The sequence below is a fragment of the Sparus aurata genome, chromosome 15 (assembly GCF_900880675.1).
Source record: "Sparus aurata chromosome 15, fSpaAur1.1, whole genome shotgun sequence".
NCBI classification, from domain to species: Eukaryota; Metazoa; Chordata; class Actinopteri; order Spariformes; family Sparidae; genus Sparus; species Sparus aurata.
The window spans coordinates 14,411,411-14,424,766 of record NC_044201.1 but is presented as its reverse complement, the minus strand read 5'-3'; the positions used below and the strand labels follow the sequence as shown (position 1 = coordinate 14,424,766).

The 13,356-nt window shown below is 39.8% G+C and overlaps 1 protein-coding gene across 4 annotated transcripts in view; it reads right to left on the bottom strand.

Annotated features, from left to right (window-relative positions):
- ate1 (arginyltransferase 1) overlaps positions 1 to 13,087 on the bottom strand; it is a 59,943-nt gene extending 46,856 nt beyond the window's left edge. For 3 of the 4 annotated variants that reach the window (XM_030442387.1, XM_030442389.1, XM_030442390.1), the window contains exons 1-6: positions 12,899 to 13,087; positions 8,751 to 8,814; positions 8,530 to 8,592; positions 8,275 to 8,378; positions 7,785 to 8,021; positions 385 to 584 (exon numbers count right to left, since the gene is read on the bottom strand). In XM_030442387.1, the coding sequence (XP_030298247.1) occupies positions 385 to 584; positions 7,785 to 8,021; positions 8,275 to 8,378; positions 8,530 to 8,592; positions 8,751 to 8,814; positions 12,899 to 12,998 (768 nt within the window). In that variant the 5' untranslated portion in view covers positions 12,999 to 13,087. The remainder of the gene's footprint in view (positions 1 to 384; positions 585 to 7,784; positions 8,022 to 8,274; positions 8,379 to 8,529; positions 8,593 to 8,750; positions 8,815 to 12,898) is intronic. The other variant, XM_030442388.1, reaches the window with a different exon arrangement.
- Positions 13,088 to 13,356: the final 269 nt, after the last annotated feature.

The window sequence follows — 13,356 nt, the reverse complement described above, 5'->3', positions numbered from 1 at the left end:
GCCAAAGGTTCATTTCCATGTCGTCTCATACCGGCTGAGCTGGAAGCTGTGGTTTCAATGTCATCAGCAGGATAACGCGACCTAGTTTGTGCGGTGTGCTTGTCATTTGGTTAAATTTGAACTGGGAAGAGGTGTTTTTTCCACTCTGCTCTGGCCAGCTATCTTCTCTGCACACATAAACACATGGTGAAGTCACTGGAGCTGGGGAAGAGGGCTGTATGAAATCAAAATTTCAAGCGAACTGAATCCAAACGTTATGGAGACAGAAAGCTCAACCAAAAACACTATTTCTTAATGATGGCTGAAATGTGCACAATAGGCTAATGTTTACTCCAAGTCACATAAAAAGAGAAAACAAAGAACTGACTTCATAGTTCTGCTTACCTCAAGGCAATGAGAAGAGTTGTCAGGCAAAGAGTCACTGATGAAATCTTCCAATGGTTTGGGTTGGTTGGTCTGGGCAGGACTGGGTGAAGAAGAGACCCCATCAGCATCTTGTCTCATCTGCTCTTTCTGAAGACGCCGCTCTTTCCTCAAGTCTTTTGCCTTCCGACATGGCGGCCGGCTAGCATCTGCTCCCACTCCTGCACCCCAGAGAAGAGAGAGAAGAAGGGGAACCATGTCATAGCTTTCAAAAGGTGCAGGTTAGGTGGGGTTCCATGAAAACACCAATCTTAAAGGAGCCATATTATACTAATTTTCAGGTTCATCATTTTATTTTGAGTTGCTACTAGAACAAGCTCACACATGCCTAACCCAGCAGTGGCAACAACAACAGAGCAGTTGCGCTGAATCAATCTCATTTGTCAAACTGGGTTAGGTAACATAAATTGTGCAAATGAGTGGCTCAGTGACGTAGTGTGATGCCTCTAAGTCACGGAACTAGAGCAAGACTACTGACGAGGCATTTCAGGAGCAGTGTTTCTTTGGGAGAGAGGAGCTTTTGTTGGTGTCGACTTTGACCTGTCTTACTTTTTAGATCTTTTACACTAGGTCTATCAATCTTTTCTGAGCAAAAACTACAAGAACTACAAGAGAAAATAGTGACGTATACAAGTTTTTCTTTCATGTTGCCTTCGGATCAAGACTTAAAACAGACCTTTCTTAGTTCAAGCTGCTGGTATTGATGAGTTTTAAATCTAGGACAGATTTTGTGAGTATTAGTCCATGTTTCCAATGTTTTTTCCCTACCCCCTTGGCCAAATGGGCTGCCATGTCTACTTTAGTGTGCCCCCTGCCTAAGAAGCTAGTCTCAATAGAGAGTCCAATGGAAGTCATTTTCTTGTTTCCCAGCCTCAATGGTCTTTACAAAACATATTTGCTTAGGAAGCTATAAAGTTATATGGTCTGTGTTAGTTAAGCCCAAGCGGTTAGAAGGTAGTGTGTGTTTGTAAAGGAACACAAGAAGCAGAAGACAAAACAAACCCAGGGGTGTTTTTTGCTTATTCTTAAAATGACACAGATAAGGCTGCTACTAATAAAACACATTTGTATACCTTCTCTCTCAACATGAACATTCTCTAAAGAGACTGAATCTCTCCCTGTTTCCCTCTCTCTGTTCCCCTCCTCATCCTGCTTCTCCTCCACCACCACCTCCTGGGCTCTTGCCAAGCCCTCCAGCTCTCCGGGCATCCCATGTCAACAGTTTACACGCCCACATCCTGTTTGGAGCAATAAGGAAACGAGAGCCATTTCCTGCTTGTCCTTTTGCCAGCCACCACCATCAGCTCTCTTACTAACTTTTCCCCTCCGACGACGTCACGAGGAACGGAGGGACGCCTGGTCCTGTCAAGGGGAGGGAGAAACTCTGGCACTGGCCAAGGTTAACTGGCAGTGTTCGGCTTCAGCTGATTCAAGCTCCTTTTTCAAAGGCATAGTAAAAAGGGACCACAGCTTCTGGCTTATTTGATGACTTGTCTTAAAATCATGACTTAGTTTCACATCATCACATGAACCGTACTAATTACTAGATGGAAAATTACCTGGTAAGCAACTGGAGGAACTAAAGGAGGGACGCATTTTTCAGCAAACCGTATGATATAAACATACATCCCTGGAAGTTACAAGTTGACAGACAGACGACAGAAATCAGAATCTGAACACTGACCGCAAATACATCAAATCTTATCCACTTTTCCCTCCAATTACACTCTCATGACACACACACATACACTCACACACACACACACTTTGTCTCACTCTTCCTCTCACACATACACAGGTACTCGTGAGGACAGCCAGCGTACACAGACGTGCTGAAGATAAAGTCTGACAGATCAGTTCCTGTGGAAGACAGATGATCCAGCTCCAGCAGTTAGCACTTCATAAAAGCTATGACACTCTCCCTCTCCGCTTCCCCAAACACACATACAACTCTCCAAATCAGCCTGAACTGCCTACAGTTTTGACATACTGCTTTCTTGCATGTAAACATGTGGAAACAGAAAATGAATTTACTGTCGGAGGAGGATGCTGTTATCTGTGAGCAGCCACTAAAATATTAACATGTGGGTATGCAGTGTCATTTCATAGTACAGTTTCCCAGAGTATACTTCCTGTGTACTAGTGCATACATATAACACACTATTCTGCTTAATTGGTCCAACAAAACAACAGTTGTGGGCCATCAGTCATCAAGCTACAACTTTAATTATTACCATAATCTACACAGGCACAATGCTGAAGACTATTCTTTAATGGAAATAGTGATAATCCCAACATGCCTAAACCATAACCCTAGTAACTGACTTGACTTCGTAATAAAATCAGTTTAAATCAATATTTTGCTCATCAGTTAATATGGTCTTGAAAATCTCCTCAGAGCAATGAAGACAGCTTAATCAGGGTAGGAATACTTATTAATTAACTTTCCTCTGGACAAATGGTGAATATACCTTAACCCTAATCCTAACCCTGGACAAATGGTGAATGAAAGTTGAAATTTAACCAGACACTAGTGAAGGCTAGTGAAGCAAATCTACCAGCCACTTGCTTATTATAATATATACACTTGCTGATGCAAATTTTGAGCTCTGGTTGCAGCATTTTCATGGTATAGCATTGTGTGATAATTGACGGTTCTCGTACCATGTGCATTTTGCAAAACACAACATTCCATATGCACTTCTTTACCGGTTTACTTCTGGCTTTACATATGCTTTATGGCAGATGGCGAGCCATGTTTTCTCAAGCTAGACCTGGAAGCTGCCCAACACTATAAAGTGCTCCAGTAATAATGTTAGAGCAAAGATATGGCCAGGTGTTTTCTGTTGGAGGTGAATACGGGGGGAGTGGAGAACCACTGACTCAACATAGTAAATTCTCCTCGCTTCCTCTTCGCTAGCCTCCTGAAAAGGCTTGTTATGTCTGACAGTCTTAAGAGTGTGGTGCTGACACAGGTGTAATAGCAGAAGTGCACTGGCACTGCTGAACGTTTTTTCTGCATGTTTTTGTCTGCATCTGAATCAACCTGTGTCAATACCGAGCTCTGCTGGTCCCAATGTACGTCAATCAATGATATGTGATTTATGAGCGTGGGACCCTGTTCTCATTAGATGTTCGAGAGGACAAAAAGTGTTGGAGGCCTGAAACATGGACAGTTGGTGAAAGCGTTGCATCCTGTGTCTAATATGAGTTTATTATCTCTTCCCCTTAGAGTGTTATTTATTCATTACTGAGTATGGAGTAGAACATAACAGATAAGCCAAAGACAGACACCATTTCATTTGCCAAGCTGCTGACCACTGGAGTCTATTACAAGGTGAACAGTGACACCCACTGGCATACAGTGGTGCTTTAGCTGATGTAGAATACCACTAGGGGTGGTGAAAAAAATCGATTATTGATTAATCACAATTATAATATTGACGATTATGAGTTGATTATTAAATTTCCAAAGATTTGTATTTGTTTTTTTTTTTTAAATTGTAATACAAACCGGAGTCCTCCTCTTACTTGCTTCCGCTACATGGTCCACAGTCTGGAGCCAAGATATGTTATTCCATCCCGGAGCTTTTTCACGCTTAAATCGATTCCAAATCTTTACAAGGAGACAAAGCTTTCCGTGCAAGTGTCCCTCAACTCTGCTCACAGGGTAGCAATAATGTGCGATGCCTGGACATCCAGAGCAACAGTCTCATACGTGACCGTTACAGCTCATTATGTCAGCAGTTAATGGAAGCTAATGTCCTACATACTTCAGACGAGAGCTATGGATGATAGCCACACAAGCACAAATATGTGTGAGTTTTTCAAAGCAATGGTAGACGAGTGGGGAATAGAGAAACACGACCTGGTTCTCGTCACGTACAATGCTTCTAACATGAGTCCGGCTGCTGAGCTTGGCAACTTTCTTTTAACAGTGAAAGACGACATTTAAAACAAAGTAAAAAAAAATAATTTTGATATTACAGTTACACTATACAATACTGAAAGTGCTGTGAGGTGTTACTCAAAAGAGAAGTAAAATAATTCAGCAGCTGACTGATGTTAAATGGAACATCAACAATCAAAAATCGAATGGATAATCGTTAATAATCGATTTGGAATCGAATCGAGGCTTCAATAATCGGAATCGAATCGAATTGGGAAATTGGGCTGATTAACCACCCCTAAATACCACAGTGGCAGTCTTACAGTTGACTACAGTGAACTGTCATTAACGATACTATTAAGTTGTCCCGACTGCTTTCTCAAAGAATACTACATATATCAAACAAATAAAACTGTTTAAGTGACTGATCATTAACCTGCTCAAATAAAGTACATTCTCTTGCCCTGCTCCAATTAATTATACATTTATAACTACACTATTTCCATCTTCATAGTAAGACTGAGCAAAACTACACTGACCAGCTGGAGAAGCATCTTACTGCTAAAAGGCAAAAGTAAAAAATACAGTAACTCGTGCATAAAGTGCATCACTAGAGCTCTGAGCTATAATATGCTGCACCTGAGATCTTAATCACACTCATAATAATTACCATAATAATCAGCAGAAATAGGCGGGTTTTAAGAATAATATTAAGACTTAATGATGATTTAATCACCACTTCATTATTCAGTCTTATGTTCTTGTAGTCAGTCTCTTTACCACTTGTTAGCTGACTGAAGTATGCAGCTGCTGTTCTCACTATGGCTGCACGACTCAGTATATATTCAGCAGAGGGCTGGGCAATATCTCGATATTTGAATATATAGCGATATATTTCTAAACGAGATATAACACGGGACAATATCGCTCTCATCGATATAGTTCATTGTGCATTAAAGTGACAATACATGAGCGGCAAGTTCGCACCCATTTCATTTCTCTCCCTCTCACTGTGTCCCTGCACACACACAACATTTGTGTTCAAAAAGACGTGCTGCGACTCAGGCCACAAAGCCTCCCCTGCCTTCTGGCCCGAAACAAACCCTGCTACAAGCTTCATTCACCCTTGGTGTGCCTTACGAAAGTACAAGTGACAAGTAGTGTGATATTACCAAAGCTGTGGCTTTCCATATCCAGTGTTTCCTCTACATTCATTTACGAGTGGCGGCCTGCCACTCCTAAATTCTAGCCGCCGCTCCTCCAAATTTCTTTTTTTGTTTGTTGTTTTTTTTTTTTTTTTTTTAATTGTCGCAATTACACCACCGCCGCATCATATCTCCACCTTCACAGCAGAGTCCTGCACTGGGTCGGGTGTCGCGAGTGCTGAGGTAAACTAGATAACTATCTTGCTCAGTATCTACTCTTTGAAGTAGATTCCCCCCGCCCTCGCCAGATTACTTACGGGTGCCATCGACGTTAATTACTCACGAGAGCGCGGCCTTGAAAGTGACATCACGACAAGCACCCAGGCACCAGGTCGGAGAGTCAGAGGAGTGTCATCTTGAAAATGGGGCAACAACTCACCGGACAAAAGGTAGACTTATTAGCTTAAGAAAACTTATAATAGATTTTATAAGTTCAATAGACATTCGCAAAATATTGATGGCCAGCTAAAGTTATGTAACATAACGGTAGCTTAATGAATTGGGCCAGGTGCCAACTCAACTCAGTGTCGCTAACGTGAGTAAACTAATTGATAGCATTAAGCGAATACATACACGCCATGATGTAACTGCTGACTGCATTTTCAGATGAGCTTGTTCAAATATTTCTCAAAACCCAGAAAAATTCATTGTTCTGAGCCTGGGTGCAATCTTTGCCACTGATTCTACAGCCCATCAAGAAATTATTATTTATTGTTTTATTTTTTATTTTATTTTATTGTTGTATTTTTGTTATTATTTTTTATTTTTACATTCAGCCTTTAAAAAGCCCCTTTCCATGCCAGCCATTCAATAAAAAGGGGGATTATGCTGGGCATAACAGACATGTGGTCCATCAGGACCTGCGAACTTCACATGAGTGTGACGGTGCACTTCATGGAGGACTGGGAGATGAAAAGTGCATGTCTTCAGACCAGCTACTTTCTACAAGATCATACAGGGGAGCATATTGCTGAAGCCCTGCAGGAGGCCCTAAAAAGCTGGAATCTCAACTCAACGGGACTAGTTGCTGTGACGATGGACAACAGGAGTAATACTGTCAAAGTGCTGCAACTGATAAAGTTGCCAAGGATGCAATATTTTGGTCACAGACTTCATCTGGCCATTGGTGAGTGCAATATTGAATTAATCGATTGAAATAAGAAAATATATGACAGGCAAAATGCTCAGTGAAACACTGTGTGTGTGTGTGCGTGTGTGCGTGTGTGTGTGTGTGCGTGTGTGTGCGCGTGTGTGTATCAGTTATAGTGACGGTAACAGTGTTGTTTTTTGTATTCTGTATGTCACTTTGGATAATAGTATCTAATAAATTCCCATAACTGTCTGTAATCATACAAAAATAATTAGTGATAACAATTAATAACTGTACAGCATTTTGGTTGGTTTGGTTGCCTGTTTTTAAGATGTGCTTTACAACTAAACTTTGACCCGACTTGTGAATAAGTAATTAGTGATTTTAAAAGGTGTTTTATCAATTGTGTGTGTTATACATATTGTAACAGTTTTGTATTTTTGAATTAATTACTGTATATTTTTGTCATGCAGGAAAGGGATTTGTTTTATTTTTTTCAAGAAGCATTTTTATTTCATACATGAGACAGTTTTTTTGTTCAATTTGTTTTATACATGTTGATATTGTGCAGAGTGACCTCTGTTAATAAAGGTGCCTGTGTGACATTTGGCATGTGGCTTAAACTTATAACAAACAGTTTGTTTGTTTGTTTGTTTGTTTGTTTTTTGTTTTTTAAAGGGTTTGCCTCTGGGAAAAAAAATGAATCTAATTTGCTATAATGCTTTGGGGGAAACCCCAATTACATCACAGAAAAAACATCGATATATAGAGTATCGCCATTCAGCTAAAAAAATATTCGAGATATGAATTTTAGTCCAGTGCAAAAGTTTAGTGTATAATAACCGATAAATTCAATATCAGAATTACTTTAATCCATCATTGTACCCATCACCCCCCCAAAAATTTAGTATTGGTCAGGCTCTATAATAAAATTATTGACTAATAATTGCATGTCTAGATTAATGTTACATGTTCTTCATGAAACAAGTCAGTCAAAACACATGAAAAAACAAGGAGAACAGTAGTAGTACGTAGCGTGTTACATAATAATGAGAAGCTTTAGTCAGATCACAAATAGGTAATTGGTATTTAAGGACTCTCTTTTTTATGAACAGCACAAATGACACTGTTTTGGATGAGTGTTAGCAGCTATTTGAAAGAGAAACAGACATCTCACCTGGTTTAGGAGCTGTGGCTGTTGTTCTTGCATCTGTCACAGACACTGGTTCCTTTCTTGATGCTTCCGAGTCAGCTGGTGCAGCGTCTGCTACCTCCTTCTGAACTTCTGCGATAGCCGGACACTCTGCTACTTCCTTCTGAATGTCTATGCTCGCAGCACACTTCACTTCTGACTGACAGACTTTATCTGGTTCCCCTGGGCATGCTTCTTCACACACAGAGTCCATTGGCTCCCCTGTAACCAGAAAATCAATTAAGCTTACCTCAGTGTAAGTGCACTATAGCGCCACAGCACCGATGGTTTGTGCCCAAATCTAATTGTAGTTCAGTCGTTCACTCCTACACATAAATACAGTTCAATAGTCTAAAAGTATTGACTGCCAAAAGCTGCCGGCGTGCGGATTACGTGTGCTTTATAACAATACAGGTAAACATATCAGGCCATTGACAGGTTAGTAACTTCTATACTTAAAGAAATATAAGCTCACCATCATCCTGTCCTTTTGGTAATTCCCCTTTGGAAATGAATTTGCTAATTTTCTTCAGGATTTTTTTGTGGGATTTGGAAGGCTGGAACTTCAGTGCGTGACATCTTGACAGAGAGTAAAGGTTTGGTTAGAACAACATTTTTGTGTACTTCTGCTTGTGATACAAATATTTATCTAACTGTGGTCCTGTCAGGTTTGACGTTAACTTGAAGCATAAACTGTAGGAATACATTGTGATGAATAAAGTATCATTACCTGATGGTATACTGCGGACAGCATGTCTTGTTCATTATGGGCTTATAAACATATTTCCCACTTCTGAGAAGGAAAAAAAAACAAATAATCATCATCGAAACACAATATTACTGATTCAAATTTCCACAATGACATTTATTGATCCAAATTAATGAGAACATTCAACAAGGTCAATATGTAAGTTAGCGTGGATTGCATTAAGTTGGATGATAGCTACTCACCTTCTCCAGCCTCGGTCTATGAGGTCTTGGTAGTCCTGTACAGTCATGGTGTGAGACCACATCCCTGTAAAAACAAAGAGGACATCATAACCTTAAAGCATTCATTTGATTTAATATGATTTTAGACAATACCTCTCAAACAGAAAGAAAGATCCATCAGGAAATTATATAACAAACAGACAGATCTCGGATTAACCCAGCTCTTTTCGCAACTAAATAAATAAAAGCATAAAAGAGTTAAATAAATATATGTTTTAGCCTGAAATTGATGAAATGTTTATCAGTAGGAAGTTTGTTAAGAAGCTGCTTACAGAATGTGGTGGGAGGTCCACATTTTGGTTTCATCTTAAATCACAGTGTCCCCCACGCACATTCCCACAGTGCTTAAAGTAACACACTAATTTCTTATTTGTTTCTACAGCAGCTTGGATCCTAGTTCCCCGAACTGAGGTCTGAGCCCCCAGTTTCAACTTTTGACCTTCTCCTCTGCAACCATATACACAGTGTGCACATGCACGACACACACACAAACACACACACACTGACACTGTACAAGAAAACTGCAAACAGTTTCCATCTAAAACAACCAAGGGAATTCACTGAATGCAAGTTCACACAACCCACACTAAGTCTGAAATTGAGTATAATGCCCTTCGTCCCAGGAGAATGGTGTTTGGCCAGAGTGCACAAAGACAAGAAGACAACACAGTGATCCAAAAGAGCAACACTACAACACTGAAGCGGTAAGTGACTGGATTTAGTTTCGAGGGCTGCAGATACAGAAAACAGCAAGACTGCATGTTTTCTTTAAAAGACAGATATTATCATCACTGGACCACCAGTGAAGGGGCTTATAAAATGAGAAGGGTCCAAAAAGCAGCTGTTTCTACAAATAATAAATATCAGATATAATCAGCATAATAAATAACATATCCAAGCTTCAGTGTTCGTCCAAATCTTTCATCTTCTAAACACCGTGTTTTCAAATGTGTCGGCAGTTTTTGATGTTTAGGTGAGTCGTTCACTGACGTAAAAAAATAAATAAAGAGTATAAAATCATACCAGATTAGACGCATCATGAAACATTTACTTAAAATGTTGACAACACATGTCAGTAACAAAATTCAGTGTTGTGATTTTAGGTTTAAACCACATTAAAAAGGCAAACTGACAATCTGTTATCCTCCAAGTGAAAATTCAGGACCAAACAAAACAATACAGATAAATAATAACAGAATCATAGGAGATCTTGTTATTTTTCAGTGATTCAAAACAACAACATGATGTTTCAGTCCTAGGTAAGTGTTTGGACCACAACATTGTAAATAGTTGTATTTTTTGCAAGGTATCTTTCGGTGATGACACCAGCATGAATAAGATTAAAGCCAAACCCAGAAAATACCCAGCATTTATACATTTTTAAGATCCTTGGGTAATTGTGTTTGAATAACACACATTTGTCATGCCTCATCAACATTAAGAAAGTTATCTCAACGGAGTTTTCAAGTTGTCACATGAATTCTGACAATGAAATGTCAAGTTTAGCTTTCTATGAAGGCCCCAAAGGGACTGTAAATAAAGTACTATATATTTCAAACCCTACAAATCAGGTGATGCCATAAGAAAAGCCTTCAATAGCAAGCACATTTGCAGATTAAACTAAATAAAAATAACACAAAAAAGCCTGATAACTTGCTTGCGAGGAAGCCTTTAGTTTAAAAGGGTACAAAACGAGTACAAACAAATCACGCCATGTGAGCCTGATGTGAGAGCAACAGCTGCCGTGATCAGGGCACAACTGGGGCACTTTTCCATCGTTTACACCTGATCCATTTGCCTCCACTGAGCCATGACAGACACAATAACACAGAGGAGGATGTTGTACTCTGTAGTGTGCCATCACATTTGCTTTGCATGTAACAACACTGTTGATAACATCGCTGCACCTATTCACATCAAGGGAAACATTATAGTACTGAGCATCTGCTGGGAAAAGTTTACAATAGAAACACTGCTCGTATATCTGATTATCACTGTGTTGATCAATAGACGGTTCCACATGTGTTTCCAGGAAAACACAAGCACTTCAGTAAGAACACAACATGAAAAATTATAGAGGGAGAAGAACTTTAAATAATCAGGAAAGCGGCTTCTTTTGTTCCCTTTCTGCAGCAGACTAAACATAATGGACTTGACCTTGGTCGCCTGACATAATGTGTTCACTTCTATAATTGTAAGTCTGGCACACCTTATTGAACCTGTGCCCACACACCGAACCTATGACCTTTTAAAACTCTTACTGTGATCACTTACAAGAATTACACAAGAAGTCTTCCTTCCTCCCCAGAACATGCAATGCCCACATAACATACGTAACACATCAAGATTACCATTCCTATCTTATCTTATCTTATCTTATCTATCTTACTTTAGGCCACAGCTCTTGTCTTGTCTGCGGGCACTGAGCCCAGTCACTAAGTGGCTGCATTAGGAACTGCCTGAAGACTTATTATAGTCAACCTGTCTCGCCCCAGCTCAACTCCCTGAATGACACCCTTCAGTCCTGGACAGAAAATCCTTTCTTGTGTACAGTGCAGAATCTTTCAGTGCCCTTCAAGAGCTGCTCAATTGTGCACTTCCACTTTCAAAGGTACGTTTATAAACCTTCATGTGACTGTGTGGTCTGTGTCTACCTTTCTGTGAACAGATTCATGGAAGGAATTTTCTTGGCACTGCAGGATTTGTGTTGGCTAATGCAGTCTAATGTTGCAGCAAGACTAACTTAATATGCCATGCTTCCCATAGTTCTCATTAAGTATACAGAGTCGCACATAGTAAACAAATCATTTTGTGGTCTCCATTTCATTTGGAAAATGGCTTTCGAAGTGATGTTCTGTTACAAAATGCAACAATGCAAATAAAAATTGCACAATGTAAATATTAACAGAAACTGGCATAACAGAAATCTCCACTGTTTATGTGTCCTTGTTTGTTTACGCTATCAGCTGAAACAAACCAATTTGGGGTTCACTTGAAAGTTAGCCTCAGCTGACCCTTGATCAGAGAGAGGAGTTCCACAGCAGCTGGACGAAAGTGTTTACTCTTCTCAAACTGAAGACTAAAAACTCTCCTGCCTTCACTTCAACGACAGGAGTAAAACAAATAAAAGAAAAGAATGAGCCATTAATTGTTACACTATGTTTTTATCTCTGATAATGCCACGACAGTAACAAAGCTGCAGTTTGTAGAGATGACATGCAGCATATAGCAAACCCACTGTCTTATATTTCAGCATGTTGTGAAATCTGTCTCATATTTCGTCTCCTGTAAATTCCTTTGTTGCTGAATCACTCATCGTATGTTGTTCACCTATGTTACGCCAGAAAATAAAAAAAATCACTTAAACCTACAATTACACCATTATCATACTACCACGGCTAACATAATTTTGATCTGTGTAACGTTGAGTCAAATAAAACAAGTTCCCTGAGCTCTTCACAACACATTTATTGATACGAGAGTACTTCCTGCATTTCCACATCTCTGTCTACCTGATACTTAAATCTCCTTTGGACTCTTAATTCCAGTGTCACAGATCTGACTGATCAAATAAGAAAAGACAGCTGCACTTTTGCTTGAATACAACAGCCCCGGTTCACGGTCTGATCGCTGGCTAGCTTGATGCTAATAGAGTACAATTTACAAGCTGCTAACAGAGTTAGTCTTAAATAAAACATGATAGCCCAACTGAATAGTAAGTTAAAAACACCAGCCCAATCCTGCTTAATTATCTTAACTGACTTTGTTCTACGACAGTCTTTTATTTGACCAGGAGTTGGGCTAGAATATGCTAATGGCTAAAGCTGAGTTAACAGCCTGACACTATCCAAGTATTAGCTTTAGATGAACGGTAACTAAGGTGTACACTCAATAAAATGTACTGGCATTGCAGCGCAAGTACAAACACCGAATATAAGTTTCTCTCTTCTACTGACAGGAGGACTTTACACTGCCCACATTAGCTAGCCCTCTTTCACAAACCGGTGGCTATTCCAGCAAGTAGACGGAACTAGCTAGGTCGCTAGCATAAGCTTGCTCAGCGTTACCGACTAGCTAGCTGTTTCTTTTCTACTCTATTAGACACTTACCATGAGAAAAGTTTCCCTTTTCATTTTTACAGTACCCACAGCGGTAACCGTCATCCCCGCCGAAATATTCTACTATAGTGTAAGACTTGTTTCCTGCCATCTTAGGTATCGAGACAGATGACAGCTAAGTTTGCCTCAGGTTCGCCCGGTGTCCGGGCAGCGCTCTCAAACCCCGCCCACACCCAATACGTCACCAGTGCTGCATGGAGGACAAGTGGGAATTTAGAAAGTTCATAAAAAAAGTGTGATAAACTTTTGGATAATTGTTAGTTGTTTTTCCTGAAACCTGCTTGATTCATCTGTGTGTGCTTTCATTGTTTTACCTGAATGTCCTGAAAAAAAAGGGATCTATGAAATTGTGTGTAAATCATGCACAGTATTATTAACAGTATAGCTCGTATCCAGAAAGCCTTGGAGTGTAGCCATGCCCGTTTAATTAAAATCGTTATCTTCACGGA